Raw genomic sequence first — 19,666 nt, forward strand, 5'->3', positions numbered from 1 at the left:
CTAAGCTGTTCAAACTTGGGTACAAGGAAAAAATTTGAGGCATGCATCACCGATTTTCTTCGTTCTGTGGTACGTTGCGGTACTGTGAAAAAAATTGGGCACGTACTTTTTTTACACTTTAATTTAGCCGTTCACAGGACAAAATTTATACCCGAAAATTTCTATATTACAACGTCAATATTTACGCTTAAATTAATTAGAAATTATTCACCATTAACAGCCGATAATATGCATTGAATTTTTACCCTCAGGTGTTTTATTCCTTATTTTTTCGGGGTAAACCTTAGGGCTGGGTTTTAACCCTCAAATAACCGATCGGTTCGACGCTGGTTAAGAGACAGAGTTTATATTTTTACCCGGATAATTTCACGAGAACTTAAACCATTTCATGTAAGTTTTCAAGTCGTTTGAAGTAAGAGACTCGCGAATGATGACAAATAAAATGATTCGACATTGGCAACTTGCCATTTGATTTCTTGTTTAATCGACAATTTCATGTACCTACGACCGTTGCCTACCGTCTGAGTTTGGAGAAACGATTCTTATTCTTATAGCAGGTTATAAAACGGATTGTAAAAGCATTTTCTAGAGATCGGAACTTCAAACGAGAGATCTTCAAAAGACACGATTGCTGCCGTTCCTTCAACTCTCACAGATACTTTTTTCCCCGACTCTATCGGCAGTGCGTAACTGAAAACATGTAACCAATCCAGACATTTCGGCCGTCTCAACTTGTCCCCATTTGCCTCCCACATCTTCTTTTCTTTACTCGCAGTTCTCATCAGTTTTTTTCTTCTTTGTTTTTTTCGTTTTACGACTTCATCTCGCAAAATTAATCGAACTAACGATCCTCGAGATGTTGAATTTCCCCCGGAGATAAGTCAGAGGGAAGAGTTACCGGATGATTTACTGCACTTCCAACGCGGTGTTGCGACGCAGCCATGCGTGTCTCGTTCAGAGATATGATTTAATCAGCGGTGTGTTTCTCGGTCCGATCGTGGAATACAGCCGAAACATTAAACTCGATGTAAGTATTCGAGTAACGTGGATGAAAATATTGTAACTTTCGTTGGAGTTACGTAATAAAATGTGGGTACTTGAGCTTGTGTGGCAAATAAATGGCGAAAAATGAAAATGTTGCGAAAATTATGTTTATTGTTAAATGCGGTGTTATTCGTTTAAAGTCTGAAACAAGACTGTTTTTACAAGAATGCTGGTTGACGCAGCCACCTTACTCATTTTACGACATAAAACGTTTACAAACTTCTTTCATCTATGATAACTACTGGTTCATTAGAAAAGGGGGTAAGACGGGTGATTTCACCCTTTGTAACAATATAACATAGTGGAAATCAGCGTGTAAAGTGGATAGTTTGAATGCGAAATACTTTCAGCATTCGGTGAAATTCGAATTTCTAATCCGTAAGTAAGAATTGGAAGCAATTAGGTCGCCACGTAAAATTGTGACCATTGCGATCCTTGGACGGCGATAGTATTATACCTCGTCGTATATAAATAAATGTTGTCAGGCTGGCATGCGATACACAATAGCCGTCCACCTACAGGGTTGTACGTTGTCAGAAGACTGCAGGGTATAACGGGCGCTCTAGGGGCTGGAAAATAGAGGCAAAATGAGGGGGAAAAGCAACGTCACGCTGCGATGACTCGTTTATACCAGGGGTGAGAGGAACTCGGATGAGACTGCTCGAGTCGCCATGGCAGCGAACCAGCCGAGATCTGCTTTTTCTTTTTTGTCGGATAGATCTTTGTATGGATCTCCCACCGACTTCGGAAAGAGGGGAGGACGCTGATTGTCGTCTGTCTTTGACCGAGCTGCGAGCCATCTATAAACCGCCCCTTTTTCACTACCGGTTATGGCTGGCTGGCTGGCTGGCTGGCCGAGCGTGTTTTGCGGCATTGGCTATTATCACGGATCATCCCGCTGCTCCTTGTTCCGTGACTACAACAGCGAGAATCTCAGCCTCCGGGAATGAGTAACCGCCGGCGAGTCCTTCGATTTAATCTGATCGATCCTCTCTCCTGCCTTCCAGCCCTACCCGATTTTTCACTCTTCGTTCATCCCCGGCAGGTTTTCGCGGTTATATTGCCGCATCGGTTAATCCGAGCATCGCAAATATACTAGCGCTGATTAAGTCAGCCGCTAACTTTTCCCGCGTAAAGGTGGCTTTCGAAAGGGGAAAAGTTACACCTGTAATTAGTAGACTAGAAAATCAAGAGAGTTGGTAAGAGGTCAGAGCCTTTCCAAACTGTTCGCCAAGAATTTTTTTCTCCGGATACATCAAATTAGTGAAGGATTAGAATTCTTGACATTAAATTAGTACACGTCTTACTTTATCTTCAGTTGTGCAGGAATACTACTGTGACGTTTTAAAAAATCTCTGTCCCGTCATGACATACACGTAATTTCATTTGAATAAAATAATTTTTGAAATACGCGACCGTATGATTTAGTTTTTATTCAGTAGTATGATAAATTATGAAGTTTTGGTGAATAATACTTGGCCGTGAGTCAAAATGGAAGCAAAAGCTAAAAAGACCCAAAAAAATACGTGCAGAAAGCGGAAAACGAGAGAGAGAGAAAGAGAGAGAGAGAGAAAGGGAGAAAGGAAACAAGTCGGGCGGTGAAATTTATTACACGACTTTGCTAACAGCTGAATCGCGTAGGGAACGAGCTCGAAGTTAGTTTGGTTTGTAAGACGTGCAGAGCCCATTGGGCGAGGCACTCGCTTTTAAGGCTAGAGACAGCATAATCATAAAACAGCAGAACCAAGGGAAAAAGGAACGCTGAAAGCAGCTCGCATTGTTGGTCCATTCTCTCCGTTCTATTTCTCGCTCCCCGTTCCAGGACTCTTCAGTCAGATATTCCTGCCCCGAAAATACGTACCTTGATGTGTACGCTGCGGGGTATTAAGATTCCTCTTTACCCAAAACGAACCACCCCGTCACGTCTCCGGCTCCTCATGACACAATGCGCGGTTTACGTCACGGATTCGATAGAAAATTTTCTACTCCAAGCTAATGTGCGCTGCTCCAAATCCCGAGCTTCCGCGCGCCTTATCTCGAATTTATACTCCGATATACCTGTTGTGATGTACATAGACGTGCCGGGCGTGGAAGAAGAATGTGGCTAAAATCTGACGTTGAAGTATTAGTCCCGGCTATCTACCTGCACCTCGGCGTTCACCTTACATTATATATGAAGGCGAAAATCCGAACGTCGAGTGAGTTCGCAGTATGAGGAAAAAGTTTTGCAAACCTGATAAATTTAGCTGTCCTCGCATTACACTTGACAAAAAGTTAGGGAAACATTGATGTGAGGTAAAAAATTTCGGAGTACGTAAGTATTTTTTTTTTTTTTTTGTTTTTGACGAAGAGTGAAATGAATTTAGTCCAAAGCTTCTTTATACTCTGTGAATGAGTAAAACCTCGCATCGATATATTCGGCTTATACGCGAAAGTATATTCCGTAGGATCAAAACGGACCGGTGTTCGTATATCAAACGTCAGTGATTCATCAAACTTCTTCATCCTTCAACCGTGGTTTTCACGTCAGAACTTCATGTTGATCCGATCAAAACTCGACGATACCAATATTAAATTTACCGAATAGCAGTCTGTAATCGTGGCAACGACGTTCGCTCGGCGAATGTTTGCCAAATTGTCAATGACGATTTCATGAACTCAATTCCGATCCCAATTCAAAACTAAGTTTCTAACGTCTTCTTATTTCTTTCTCCTTCGGCCGGTCCGAAAATTCAAGAGGTCGAATTTTCAATTCAAAATTATTCAACGACTTTTTCCCGTGTATTTTCAATACTCCCTCTTCATTTCGTTCTGTGGTATTTTTTTCACGCTTTAAACGCCTCAATCTCGGTTTCGAGTGAATATGCAAAGGGCGAAGATAATTATTCTAGGAAATCTTCTCCGTGTAATCTTGAACGTGAGAGTTGAATGACAGTGTTCACGAATGTTATAAATAACTAATCCAAAGATGCCACTCGACTGCGACGTGCCAGCGCCAGTATCTTTTGTCCCCAGAGTCGGAATAGGGAAAAATCTTCAGAGGCATACGAGTGAGGAAATTGAATTTCTCCAGTGGTTCTGAAATTAATTCACTGCCGTCCGTATATCCGGAGGGAGTTGGTGAGAATCTCTTTGAGACAACATTGACAACGTCTACTCGTGTACGTGAATGATAGTTACACGTAATTCAGTATTGACTACTTCAGTGAAAACCAGCCGGAGGGAAATCGGATTGAAACGAGTGTTTTTCACTCTTGTCGCGTAGAAAGTGAAAAGTTCTGAATCTAGTTTTTTTCTTCCTTACGGATATTTGCTCGGACAGGATGCGGCGCCTAGGTAACAGATGGTGGCATGGCGCGGTCTGCTTTCAAGCGTAGTAAGATAAAATGAACACTCCAAGATATTTCTTTCGTCGCTTTATTGCAATCAAAATTCTGCCTCAATTTCTATTTCTATGCGATACGTGACGTATTTTTGAAGGCATTTGCACTTCATACGCCACACGCAATCTTTCACATCAGTGTAAGGTACAGCTCATTCTATATTCATAGATTTACCTTTACTTCGATATATTGCAGACATTGCGACGTTAGTCATAAAATAATGGTATTATTATTGTGAAATATCGTTTACTCGAAAAAGCTCCTTGTCAGAGCCACAAAGACAACATTAATCAATGAGATGGCGTGCGGGTTGCATCGTATGTGTCCACATATTTTCAACACCAATTCGGATTCTATTCTTAACCTGTCGCAACCAGGCTTTTATACTTTTGCTTCGATAAAATCAATTTGTTAGATGAAACGTTGAAGTATACGATTCTTTGGGGGTCCAAATTTAAAACTGGGATACGTTACCCCGATATTTGAGACGCGAATGGGCGCGATGCAACGCGTTGACTCTTGCGAAAGTGGAAAGAAAAATAACTGCAGGAAAAATTTTGAGAAATGGAATGAGTTGTGCAAAGTAAACTTCACCCCATATCCACCAGAGACACCAAGCAAAAGTTAGACCGGTATTATTTGCTCGAATTAATTGTGATTGACAATTTCTTACCTGCGAAAGTATAAATTACGGTGCCAAAGAGCCTGTAACAAACTCTTGCGAACTTATTTGACAATGGAATGTAATGATTGTACGTGGATGTTTAGAAGAAATATGTGAATCTGATTGAATTCCGGACAAGGTGTACAAAAGACAAAGGAAAAAAGAAGAGGAATCCTGAATTTCATCAGAGTTTTCCTCCATCAGAAAGAGAGGCTTTTATTTCCAGCCAAGAGTGAAGTATCCAATCTTACGTCTCCTTGGCACTTATTCCGAATGGAGGGGGGAAAATGCCTTGGTTTTTTCTTTCCGATTTACGGCGGGTATTCGAGAAAGCTTTCTCAGTGGGGCACGAGAGCACTCGGTACACAAGGTGTCACTCGAAGTGGCTTAAAGTTCGCTTCACAGAGGCTATGAGTTTCTGCAAAAATTCTCTACAGTTTACTTTTACCATATTTAATTCTGCGGGAAGAGAAAAGAAGAGTAACTTCATAAAAATAAGCTGGTTCTCGTGTCGGTTAGTCTGCGTTTTCTTCGTGATTAATTAGCTTCTGCTTCCACTATTTTAATTGGCGTGGTTTTTCATTCCACTGCGCGTTGAAGCGCAATACAATTAGTCGGAGGAACTCAGAATCCCTCAAAGAGGTTCCCTTCCACTCGTAGTAAACATCAGGCGACGCGCGACGCTCTGAAACGTACCGAAAGCCACCGGAGTTCGCGACAATTATAACGTTTTGAACTGACATTCGGCAATTTCCTCTTCAAGTGCGATACAATCAGTTAACACTTGTGTGAAACGTCGCTAGAGGGTGTCTCTGATTTAATTAGATTATATCGTCTCAAGAAGTTTCTTCTTCTCTTCTTCTTCTTCTTCTTCTGCTTCTTCTTTTCCTTAGCGAAATTGGGGTCGTAAATTTCGCTCGTAAATCGTTGAGTTAGAAGGGCATACCTTTATGCTGTATTTTAATCTAAATTTCGCATACTGACATCTAGTGAAACGACTTTGACAGTTTTAAATTTTTTATCACCATATAGCCGATCAATTTTTTGAACCGTGAGCTGCTCATTTTGTTTCTTCTGTTAACGTTAACGAGAGTGTCCTGCATAAGTTTGAATCGCCCAAGCGGTGTCGTTGATCGATACGGGGGTACGTTAGAGCTACTGCACAACGGTTTAATCTAGTTAAGTGCAAGACGAGTGAAAATTCAGCTGGGACTACTTGATCGAGTTCAGCGGTCTATGTGCAACACAATAAACGAGCGAAACCTCGGAGCGATGTTCGGCCAAAGCGAATCTGAAACCAAGAGAACGGACACAGCTTGGGATAAGGTATCGTCAAAGTTCTCCACTTCGCTGTTTTCCAGTTAAGCCCTCGAAAATATATTCACAGCAAGCGTGACTCGTTTCGACTGCCTGGAATTAAACAACAACATTAGACCTTGATTAGTAACCGTTATTCGCTTTTCCGTGATTTTCAATCATTGTCACGGCGGGAATTCATGGAAAGAGTGAACAAAGTACCGACATTGTGTGTATGTTTGGGTTAAACGCGCGATTCGTTACCGTCCCTTAATTTGAAAATTATTCATCCGCGAAGGGATGAAAGGCGTTACACTTTGGCAGAATGTCACATCCCACCTGGTAGACGGCTCTCCCGCATCAGTGAGCAAATCATAAGCTACGGGACAATGATAAATTACCTTGCATTAAATTATACCACGGCTAGATAACAGGATTTGAGTAACCGTTGGCGTTTACCGGCGAACATGAGCTGCACAGCGAATAAATACTTGATCCTTAACAGAGAAACTTGCTAAGCCGCTACCTCGAACTAATTACTTGTTGGCACAAATTGGTGCAAGTGGGAAAGATATATTTTAAAACAATGCTCTTGCTGCCCTGCATCCAATTACAATATCACGCCGATCGTCGATCAAACATTCATTCCTATATTGAAGGGGATATTGATCGATCTTGACTGCGACTCGCCCCCGCAGGCGAATAATATTCGGTCAACGAAGATCAGTGGGGGATCATTTCAAGCACACTTACTGGCAATCAAACCGTAATCCACTGGCGATATGCTTGCAGAGAGGGACGGAGAGAGATAGAGAGAGTTGAGGGTTCAAGGGTGAATGCATTGGATGGATTTATTGATTCCAACCATTCATTTCTCCCACATTTCTCATACTCCTTTATACTTGTTCAGAAGTCAAAGGGCGAACCGGAGTTAAAATTCATTAAGCATTGCTAAATTCCGAAGGTATATCCCGATGGTTTGAATTACCGATAAAATTGCCAAGTCTGATGGTCAATTCCGGCATTGCGAGTAATATAACCACGGATCCAATGATTACTCCATTCTCGAGCTCCTACACAGCCAAAAAGATTTGTATGATAACTTGACCATTCGCCAAGAACCATTTAAGCGCAACAAATTACACGGGTTCCAGTTTGCGGTGAGGAATGTTCTTCCTCTAGCTTCCTTACCTCGGTAAATCCCCCTGAGCTCGTTTCCGCTCGAGGCTGTTTCCTCCTCTGCTCCGGCATGTACTTACACACATACGTATGCAAGAAGCGTATATGATATATATAACTTAACTATGTTCGCAAGTACGTGTATCTTCATATTGCGCTGGTTCTTGGTCAATATCCGATTGCTTGAACCGTCTTCGAGATGTGACCGGGCACACCTTCCTCCTCGGGTGACAGCCAATGAATATTTCATCTCTGGAATACCTCCTTAGTGTGCCGAGAATATACTCCGAGCTGTCGCAGTTTTGTAACAGACTGACAGATGTAGGTATCAAGTATTAATGTTATTTTACACGTCGAATCGTACGAACGGACGGACATTTTCATCAATTTCGACAGACGATGATCATTCGGAGTGAAAATTTTGGATTTATACCACCTTGGTATGTATGGTGTTATAGAAAAAAAACCACGTTAATGAAAAGATTCAATACTAAGTTTAAATAGTTGTGTTCTCATTATCATTCCATCTGATTGATTTAAAAAAAAAACATATGCTTTTGATAAAAAAGTAAACATGTCTCGGGTTTCCAAGACCACACTTCATGTCGTTAATATCCCCAATCGTTACACCTGGAAATGATTATATTCTGATTGGATTTTTGAATGAAGGGTCAAAGCGACAAATCCTAATTGAAAAAACCACGATTCGTCGATGATAATTGCTTTGACTTGAAACGGTAAATAGACTGTACCATGTACCATTATAAGAACTTTCCGCAAGGAGAATCTCAGGGCAGGTGGCAGGATATGCTTGTGAAATGACTCCCGCCAAGCTCCGAAATAATCCTACTCCGTGTATTATACGTGCTTACAATTGAGCTAGGGATTATCTCAAGCATATGTAGATATGGAGATGGAGTCCAGAACAAACGGCGATCAATTAATGCAGCGACGTGTTCGCGGCGTCGTCTTCGGGTAGCAGGAAATCAGTAAATTCAAGCTCGCTGGCCGCTCCTGCTCCCGAGGGTTCTGGAGAGGCGGGCTAATTGCTAATCCGACGGAACAATACTCGCTGACAACGAGCAAATGCCATTCCGGATTTCCCGTCGGTAAATAAATGCCGAGAATCTTATTTCAAGCCCGTGGCTGCAGCCCGGACAAGTTGGACACTTCTCGAAGAGGCGTTTGCACTGCGAACACTATCGTTTGTTGTATAATAGTCATTAAACCGTTATATGACATAACTAAAATGTGGTACAATTAATTAATAATTGTTTAGAGTGATTGCGGTTGTTGACACTAAATTTTTCGGATATAGCTGTATTATTATTGGGTTTGTTCAGTTCGCTAAATTTTTTTACCTAAATAAACGACGCGTTGTAATAAATTTTGTTTTTGCACCAGTATTAAATAATCACAATGATTGTAAGAAAATGCAGCACGAGAGATCATCGTTAAAAAGAATAGTAACACGTACTGGATTTTGTGGTTACGGTTACGAACAAACTCATTTTTATCTTGTATCCCAGAAGTGTATTATGTATTTTTTGGGCTTATACGCTGAAAAATGGAAATAGTTGAGGACTCTGTACAGCAATCAGAGCGGAAAATTTCTCTGAGTGTACAGATTTGTTCTGTTTACTTGAGAAACTGCAGAGTAGCAAGAAATCGAAGCCAACACTTGGAATTCGTTTATCATTTCACCTTCTTTATCAACGGAGATTTCGAAGACATCGTCGTGCGCACTTCGAAGGATTCGATTAAATTCCTATCTGCAGACATCAAGCGCTCTGCTACATAATGGTCAAAGGTTATACTGCGAAGGGTCCCGGAAATCTGAATTGAGTATTGCTTGATCGGAGGACGCGATTACGTTTAAACGAGATCAAAGTTACGATACGATGTATATTTTGAGATTACATCATTGAACCACGATTGGCAAGAATTCTCTTGCAACACGATTATTTTTATTATTTATGAAAGAGATTTAAAGTTATGGTTTTTTTTCGTGAGCGAAAAATATATACAGTTCGGAGTACAAAACCAGAAAATCTAGTACGTGTTTGCAGTTTTTTTGATTGTGGTCATTTTACAAGAATCTTCTAGTAACTGTACAAACAAATGAGATTTTTCTTAGCGTGCACGTCTTTGCTGCCCGTGTAATTATTCATACTTCAAAATTTTAATAATACGTGAATTTTCGACGTTAATCAACCCTCGTTATGGTTTGAAAAAAGAGATAATTCACACTCACCGTATTTTCGATGAGCTTTTTTCGGTGACGCGTTAATTGTACGAGAAAATCGACCCTCTCCCCAATTCTCTTCTGCAGAGGGTTGGAAAATGAGTAAAATAATTTTCTGTTATTATAAAAGGTGGGATCGGTATGACCGCGTAAGCCACAATCCGTAACTTCATTTTCATCATTTTATACGCGCACGTGTCATCAAACGGTACTAGCTACACCAATTTTAGCTTTTAGAAGTTGAACGGCATCAACGCAACGTGCTAAATCAATTGGCACTTCTTGGTACATTTATATAATGACGATACCGAGCACAAGAGAATTGATCATTAGAAGTCGCGATTTCGTCTAAAAGTCGACGATAAAAATTTTCAACATGATTCTCCAAGCCTTTTTACATCATTATTAGGCGGTACACTGGAAGCTTTGTTAATATAAAACTGCATAATTGATCAACCTTGATTAAAACGCTCTGATATTAATACCGACAAGATTATTGTGTGAAAAGGAGCTGTACCAAATCCCTGCTAGCCGCGAAACAGAAAAGCCAAACCATCCCTAAAAACGAACACGTTCTCTTTATTTCCACCTTAACGCAATGGACTGTAAAAATCACGCGTCATATTTTATGCTATTTCTGTTTTGAAATGATTTCGGATCTGAATTTAAATGCAAAAGAAAAAATATGAAATGTTTGTTTTTGTTTTATTTTTTGGATAAAACTTGGGTCTTCACTCTCTTCTCATACGCAAGGGATGAATCTGCAGGGCACTCACGCATTATAAAACTCAGCAAGTTCTCCTCCAGCTATTGTCAATATCTGTTGATGAAAATTTGAGTAGCATATACACACATGTAGTCTATCAACAAACCTGTGACTTTATACTATCGTCGTGTTTCAGTGTGTGGCACGTGAAACTCATGCGACTTTCGATTAAAAAATATTCAACCAACAACTCCATGAAAAGTTTCAAGTCCACCCGTGTCGTGTGCTTCAAAACTTTATGCTCGGTTCGTGTCTGGTTTACACGGCTCCCTTTTTATTTTATTTTTTTTTCTTTCTTTTTCATTTACCCGTTACATGTATATGTATGTACATAACAATGAACCCCACAGCAGGATCACGTGCACCAGAAGCACTGAGAAAAGTAACGACAGTTCGCTCAACGTTGCTTATTACCACTTTCTAATCACCTGTTGGAACCTTCAGCTTCCGTAATAACTTTTAGAATTTTATATGTAGTTACGAAGCCGTATAATTTCCCTCTGGGTATGACAGCTGGCCCATAATATATGTACCATACAACGAGAAATGAATATGAAATGAAATTTGTACATATTTTGCAATGGACATGTAATTTAGAAAAAAAGCTTCGAGGGCTTCGCGGAGGATTTCGGTTTTTAAACTTGAAAAGTTCGACACGCAAGAGTTTCGTACACGTTATCCTTCTCCGTCATATTCGTTCCCTTCTACATACGTCGGTATAATACGAATACATGACGTCTGTACATCGCATTTCCCCGAGAGCTCGAACCTCGTACGTCTTTTTGGTTTCATCCCCCCCGCATAAGCTCGCGGCAAGGGTGATTTTCTCTTTTATTAAACTTTCGCGATTTTGTTTCTTGAATAAAACATTTCCTGGTGTAAGAGAGAGTGGCTCGCAGCAACGTCACACGCTTTTATATACCAGTCACGGGGAGTGAAGTAGAGTAGAGTCGAGTAAGTAACGAAAACGCGACCGCTCCGCGGCGTCGAGGCTTCTTCCTTTTTCACCCCGGCAACCAGCTTCGTATATAGTACATGACAATTTGGCACGTTGTTTGGTCCTGTTTATACGTGCTCAGCCTATCATTGAGATAAAGTATTCGCGCGAGATGTGGAGGTCGGTTAGAAATTGCCGAACAAATGCGTGACCGGTCGAGTGTTCCATTAAATAGGAGCGTTGGTTACGGAGGAAAATTGATACTCTTTATTAATTTTGTTACGAGATAATCCTGCATTCACTCATCATCAAATTATTATATTCGCAAGCCTATACCTCTTCATGTGCAAAAACAGAAAATACTGCGACTATAAGTAAGAGCTTCAATTTTGGTGCTTTATTTCAAATCACCTAGAAATCGTTCAAAATATAGTCTATATAAAATAGTCTAAATTCGTTTGATTTTACTCATTGATGGCTCGTTTTATTCGAGAAACGATTTTCTGCACGTTCGTGCCAAGACTCGTTTTTTCATCATGTCGATATTGTTGAACGTTTGATCTTACAACACTGCACCGATACTAATTATGATCGACAAATGGCAATATTGAATTAAGTCCTAGAAAAGAATGAAAATCTATTAGAGTGACTTTAAAGAAAATAATCTTCCTAATGAAATGACCCATCGTAGACTGAAAGCGAAAGAGTCTACCAAATTTTCAGCCATTTTGAACCACTTTAAATGAAGCATCTATGTATCTAAACTATTGTTTGTAATTCCAGTGTATTCTACTTTTGTATGTTTAAAGAGGTATTCATAGCTTGCGAATGCAAAACAATTTCATACATACTAAACGTAAGAGCATCTTGTAATAAGATTGGTAAAAAGTATCGATATTTGGCCAACCAACCTCTTCAATTCGGTGAAAAGGTTTAGCATACATAGTAACATTTCTCCCGCTGCAGTAATACGGCCGACAAAGTTTTTCTAGCCTCCCGATGCAAAAAGCTCCGAGCAAGCATCGCACGTCACATAACAAGAAGGTTTCGTCAATTCAAGAAGAATTTATAGTAACGAAAAAACCGCTGCTTTCCGGACAAACTGTTACAATTATTCCAAGATACAGTTGTGCCTTTGCAGAGATTCGCGTCGGGTTCAAAGTTATTTGCTAACACTTTATCTCGCCTCGCGGTAAACTTTCAGCAACAAATTCATCACGAGTGTAACAAGGTTACTTAGGTCAAGCTCTGGACGCTGACGTAATTGCGCCAAGCCCTGAACTGTGAGTTAGGACCTGATTTACACCTCAGCCGAAGGTGTTGCACCAACGCAATTTGCGGAATACTGGTTACAGTCTGATGATGTGACAGGAGAACAAGGATCCAAGTCGATTTCCTCGAGAAAAGTGAGGTCGCTTAAATTCTAGAACTGGTTAAACGCTGATCTGATTCGAGTAGATATCGTTTTATACCTTCGGGGCTTCAGAGTACAATGCTCAGACATCTGATCCGATTTTCGAAAGAGACGGATTACCAAACTCAGCAGGAAAAATGCTCAGCCAGCTCTGCTTCCTGCAGTGATAAGTCATTTGCCCTCCTGGACACGTGAATTCTCTGACAAGTGTGCAGACCCGGAAATCAAACGTGAGCGTTTTCGTAACCATTCGCATGTATCGTTAGGTGTACGCTGGGTAATTGACAACCGAGGGAAGTTCATTTGTCCGTGTCGCGACCCTATTGCCATGCTCGTAGAAGCCGAGATGCGAGTTTCTAATTCTCTCTCCTAGATTAATCGAGTTCCGAACGATTGTTGACAAACTCGAATTACGTATCGATAAACCAATCTTGATCTTGTTAAGGAAATTTCGAAGTTAACCGGCTTTGACGCAGATTGAATTAAGACTGAATTGTAAAAGCGTGATTTAACTTTTTATACATGAGGTGCGACAGGTTAATTGCTAACTAAAATTGTGGTCTCCGTGTTCGTTTTCGTCTTAAATTATTTTTCATATATCTTCAATCAATTGCTGGAAGGTTAACAATTTCGTTAGAATATGTTTAAAAATCGCTTCGTCGCACGGTATTCAACGTTGAATACTAAAACTGAACGACAAAATGACAAGACTCAAAAATTCTGGACATATCGAAACTAAATAATATCTTTTCACTGTGTAGGTATCAAAATCCTTACTTGATCTTACACGATGAACGCAAATAAATGTGTGTTGTTATTTATTTAAATAACAATAGCGTATATTTCTATTAAAGCACGAGGGTGACAATAGTTTAGATAGAATATATAGAGCCTGCCACTACTATACGAATACATGGTTTCAAATACAGACAGCAATCATTTAAAAACTTTAGAAACCGTATTCTAAACGTGATTTAGCCCTGTTTAATTATTTCTATTTTTCAATCTGTCTGTTTCAGTTGTCTGCGGTGTTGGAGTGGATGTTGCCTATCATCAGCACGTGATGGGATTTTATGTCACGTGAGAGAATTTCACGTAATCTATTTCAGCCGAGTGCAAATAAAAGTTTATTACAGAAATTTGTACGTATTTTTATCATTTCAAACGAAAACTCTCTGCACCGTCACTCGCGCAATTTAAGCTCACAGTTCAACGCTATCAGACGATAAATTAACCCGAATTCTAACCACGAAATTACTCCAGTCAATCAGCAAAAATGAAAATATCAATATTCGAAATACGCGGGGGTATAATTTTGATATATTCTACGTACAACGTTGAGAATAATTTCAAATTACGAGTCAACTATTATTCCAAATTGTGACAGACCTCGCGTGAATCACGATCCTGAAACCTTGCGGGTAAATGATTGGGAAAATGTGATAAATTTTGCGCGGTTCGCAAATAAATTCACTTCGTATATACTGACAGCTAGAAATGTGCGCGTAATTTAACGAGATTAATTTCCTCAGATGCGATTTTAAGCCTCGTTATATAAGGCTGCATGGGAAACACGACGTGGTGAATGGTGTATAAATTATTCTGACACTAGGGGTTACACCAGATCCATCCACCTCCGATTTGGCTCAATTCTTTCCTTACTACCCTTCTCGTCTTATTTTTAGTTATAAATAAGAAAATTAAATCATGACTTACGGAAATTTTACGACACTGTTGCCGATTTTTTCCAAAATAAGAATTCACGCACTAAGAGAGAATCTGCAGATCACTAATCATTAAATTAATTATATTATCATTCAATCAAATCAAATTATTAAAGCTAACATCAAAAGCAGAGACTCGTTTTTTTTTTTTTTTATCGATATACCAAATGATGAAACCAAAAACAAAGGTGATGAATGAATGAAAGCAAATTTATTCGAAAACCTTCGTATGCCATGGTAGTAAGCAAAAAGTGATGCCAATTTTCGGCGGATAATTCCCTGGAGCTCGGATTGCGTGGGAAGTTGTATATATAATTTAATATTTATACTTCGACGGTTCATAAATGCTGGCACATTTTTATAAATGAAATATTGAACTGCGTGATACGGTTTCATTGGATCATAATATTGTCTCGCTGTATACATATCGGAATTGAGTATCGGTTACGTGTTTCTTCGAGTGGATTAAAGTGGGCGATATACGAAGTACAATTTTTAGCTTTTCTATCCATGCGATTATATTTTCTTTCTATACAAGATACAAGTATGTCAATAACATCTGCTACAGATATCCGATACCTTCAGCCAAAAATCTTCGAGTCCAACGACGCGATCTTGCGGAAACACAGTTACTTCTGCACGAATTTTCTCAGAAGATTACAAAATCATACATTTCTTTTACCGTACTCGTTGGTAAAGCTGTGTCACGAGTAAATTAGGCAAAAGTTAAAAACAAATCAAAACTCTTCAATTATTCAAAACTTCTCGTATCGGTAAATTCGAAAATGTATAAGTAATGTATATACCTAAAAACGTTGAATTAGAAGAAATTGTCTTTCCCAAAATGTGTTGTGAGAAAAATTGAGGATCCACTCGTATCACCAAAGCTGTTTCATGTTACCCGAAAATAATGCCTTGCTTCATAATTGCATCGTTCGTACCGAAAAGATATAAAATTATCCATTTAAAAATACACTTTCATAATTTCTTGCACAGCTTTCACAGTTTCTACAGCAAGATATTGATTCACATTCTCAGCGAACAATTTACGTTGAGTTTGATTGTTTGGTTTGTGCGCCTCGAAAAAATTTTTACGGGCATTTTCAAACGGAGTTTGAGTTTTTCGCCAGGTCGCGTAAACGGATTTCTATTCAGGGCAAAGAAAATATTTCTTTTGATAACAGGTAGACCGTTGAACGGTAATTAACGTGTTCCACGATTAAAATTTCGTTAAATTTCACTCCCGCGTTACAATATTAAAATTTCGTTCTTCTTTCAGCGCGGCATCGGTGGTGATTTTTTTCATGGAAATCACGTGGGCGGTGTCGCTATTCATCCAAGTTTGCATCAGGCAAGTACATTACTGAAATCGCACGATGTAAGGAACGGGTAAGAAGATTTATACCGCTGGGAAACTGCGGCAGCAAGTTGAAGTTTCTTGTTCACCTGAGACACATGCGGAGTGTTTATCGGCGAGTTTGTTCCTTCCTTGTGAACATTTTGTAACTGTAATTGGGTGTAATAAGTCTTCGTTCACTGACAGACGGAGATGAATCGGTGCGACGTTTTCTGGTTTAGGGGCGGGAAAAATTCGGGAGTATTCGGCAAGTTCGCGGTACGGTTTAGCATACCGGCAATTCCAATTTTCATCGGGAAATCGGGCCCATTGAAGCAGGCGGATATCGGAACGGGCGAAAGCCCGCAATTAGCCAATCAGACGTAATCACTGCGTTTCCCGATCCCATCGGGAAAACGGGTTAGCGTTGATTGGATACCAAAATACAGTTTACTCGGAGATCGAGAGAGAGAGAGAGAGAGAGAGAGAGAGAGAGAGAGAGAGAGGCGGCAAATTAGGGAGAGTTTATCCCTTTGTCGGCTTATAGCGACGCGTCTTACGTAACTAAACCGGGAAAAATTCGCGAGGGCCGATAAAGGGGGGCTTTTCAATAGGCAGGGACAGAGGCTGGGGGCTGTTTTGTCCGAATGGGTATACAAGCCCCCGGAGCTTAAACTACTTCTGGTCTTACGCACTCGCGACTAACTTCTCGTGTACGTAGGTGAACTTTGTACGGTGGAATTAATACGGTAGAATTTACGCGCGAACAACTCGACTGTATACATAGTCGAGGAACTAAGTTCAACTTAAATACACCCGACAACCGGCCTCGGAAACCAAAGTGACTGATTTGAGTGAATCTTCGTCAAGGTGAGGTAATCAGCTGCCAGACGTCTCATGTTACCAGAATCTACAATTTGTGACACCCATTAAACCTGACTGACTCGCAAGTTTCAATTCAATTACGAACAGTCGGTTGTATTATACATTACAAATTGTGTAATTTTCACATCATATCTGATTAATGTTACACTAAACAAGACTTTAAGGTGTGCAGCGAGTACCATTATCTAAGTTTACTTGGTGAAAACTGCGCTTCTTGCTCATCAATCTTTAAAATAAAGTGGCGAATGGTCTGAAATTTGTTGATTTTCGTTTTTTTTTTTTTTTTTTTTTTATAGAAATGACGATTCTCTCTGCTGGGGTTGCTGGTCCGGAGTTCTTGCCATAACCGGGGGATGGCGGAGAGCCATTTTCTATCTACCGCTATCCTGCATTTTGGCATGGAAACCGCACAGGCTATGGTTATCATTTGTTGCTGGTACGCTTCCGTTTCTAAATTATAAGGTATAAAAAATGATTGATCTCAATTGCAAAGGAGATTTGAGTCGCTCCCTATAAGATATAAATGAGAGCTTTATAACTCCAAATGCTGCACATTCAACTGCAGGTAATATATTGATAATGAACAGAAAACGTGATGGAATTATGACGACGGAATCAGGGTCGCCATTTACTTATATTGTAAAATTCTTTAAAGTTTCCAGATTTCCCACATACTTTTTGGACTTTGTAAAATCAAACTGACGAATGAAAAAGTTTAATCAGTCGTTATAACAGTAATACATTATTTATTTCAAAGTCCTTGAACTTGTCAATTGTATTTAAATTTTTCGTTTACAATTAAATCACGCAACAGGTTTATACCTATACAGATATGCTGAGCATTTCACTGAAACTTTGACATTTGGTACGCCGTAAAAGTCATTACGATTTCCTAACTTTTTTTTACAAAACAAAAAACTCTGACTATTCCAAGTTTTCCAAATTTCCAGGTGAAGACCTATTTCTACATGTAAATGCTATTTATATATAAAGGGTGATTTACTCCGCCCACACTGAACGTTGACTGGAACTCCAGATACCGATTGTGATTGGCTTGGTTCTAGCTGCTTTGCTAGCTGTACTCTCGTTACTCCACATACTATCCAGCGCCTTATCGCGGCGTGGAAGTCAGCTCAGCGGGGGTGCAGATTGCGTGGGGGAGAGTCTGCTCAATACGCGGCCAGAAAGCTACGATCGGTTCGAAGATGTCCTGGTAAGTATAATGCCGTTTTATGAGTTCGCTAAGGAGAAGAATCCAATAACGCGTTTCCGGGAGATACTATTTGATACATCGGCGGAACGGGGACACGATGGACTGCCTTAAAAATTTGCTGAAAGGAATTCGTTTTTATCATTTTTTGGTCAAGGTCCGTTGTACCCAAGAATTTGTTTTTTTTTTATAAATTATGACAAAATAATGATGAATTTGTCGAAGACGGATCAAGACAATTTTTATCCACGGTGCTCAAATGCTGTAAAAAATAATCAGGGGTTTTTATTGCATAAAGTCACGGCTGACTTCATCAAGACGAACCCAATAGAAGAATAATTCTATAATAAATTTCAAAGACTCAGGATTATCATAGGTTGCAGTCCAATGTAGGCATTTAAATCACCAAATTGAAGCTTTTGCATTATTTGGTATAAAGATAAATATCCTGTAATTATTACTTAGTTTTAATCAGTTTCTTAACAAAAGAACCATCTCACGCCTTCTACAAAAGCCTCAAACTTACGTTCGCAAAACTTATTGTTCTTTCGTAGTACTTGGACATTCCACTCAAAATCTGTTGCCCAGTTCGAATCCTGGTGTATAGCTGATAGTGAGACATCGATAAGCGTTTTCCCTCGTTTCACCCCCCGATAGTTTAATAATCTAACTTGAATTTCGCGATCGAGAAGGTGACGGAGGTGCTGGACGACGGAGTCCCCGGTTCGACCAATCGGATGGTCGAGAGTGACGGGGAGATGTGACAGGAGCGGCAGCCCTCCTGGGCCAGCGAATCAGACGAGGACAGCGAACCCGAGCAGAGGACGTGTCAGATAGCCACACTTTCATAGTCCGGTACGAGATCTCGACGACGAGGAGGCTCGAGCCTTTGAAGGAAGCGGAGCCGAGACGTCGAGTGGAGCACCTAGACGTGATAATTCGCCTCGAGGCATGTATGTTTGTACATTATTGTACGTTGAGAGGGGTGCGCGTAAGGGTGAGAGAAAGTCGAGCCGACACCGGCGCGGGATGAATTTCTATGCAAAAAAAAAAAAAAAATGGGCCAAAGGGTTTGTTTCTACGACTCGCGAGAGCGAGGAAAATTTTTAGTCACACGTACTGAGAACGACCTTTACGAATACAGGTGGAATGGAAGTGGTAATTACTGCGCAGTAGTTTTGTCAGGTGCTGGTGTTGATCCTTAAGGAGGTTGTACGTTTGAAAATCAGTACTTTTTTGGTAATTTATTACGAGATGGTTACACGTCGAGTCTTCGTCAAATTATTACATTCTCAATGCGGTCTGATCCAATCTAATTACATGTGGTCTATTTTATGGGTTGAAGTTGAAGTTGCAACCGTATCTGAATCGATATGGATCTTTAAGCTATGCTATGAGCATTTGAAACTCTCTTATGTTAATTGCACGCCGCGTCGAGAAGTTACGGTACAGAAAGGGTGTGGGAGTAATTAGCGGCTGGGACGTAATACTAGAAATGGAAAAAAAAGAGACCTAAATTCTAAACAAGAGCTTGGATTACGATTTTGCATGCCAGCCCGTTTAAAAGAAAAAGTTCTCAGAAT

At 40.1% G+C, this 19,666-nt stretch overlaps 1 protein-coding gene across 6 annotated transcripts in view; it reads left to right on the plus strand.

The window, feature by feature from the left end:
• Positions 1-19,303, plus strand: part of LOC124300201 (facilitated trehalose transporter Tret1-like) — a 73,191-nt gene extending 53,888 nt beyond the window's left edge. The window contains exons 2-6 of one of the 6 annotated variants that reach the window (XM_046753999.1): positions 13,948-14,070; positions 15,932-16,003; positions 17,170-17,309; positions 17,938-18,086; positions 18,773-19,303. In XM_046753999.1, coding sequence (XP_046609955.1) covers positions 13,948-14,070; positions 15,932-16,003; positions 17,170-17,309; positions 17,938-18,086; positions 18,773-18,847 — 559 coding nt within the window. In that variant the 3' untranslated portion in view covers positions 18,848-19,303. The remainder of the gene's footprint in view (positions 1-13,947; positions 14,071-15,931; positions 16,004-17,169; positions 17,310-17,937; positions 18,087-18,772) is intronic. The other 5 variants (XM_046753997.1, XM_046753998.1, XM_046754002.1 and 2 more) reach the window with 5 other exon arrangements.
• The last annotated feature ends 363 nt before the right edge of the window (positions 19,304-19,666 follow it).

The sequence above is a fragment of the Neodiprion virginianus genome, chromosome 3 (assembly GCF_021901495.1).
Source record: "Neodiprion virginianus isolate iyNeoVirg1 chromosome 3, iyNeoVirg1.1, whole genome shotgun sequence".
Lineage (NCBI taxonomy): Eukaryota > Metazoa > Arthropoda > Insecta > Hymenoptera > Diprionidae > Neodiprion > Neodiprion virginianus.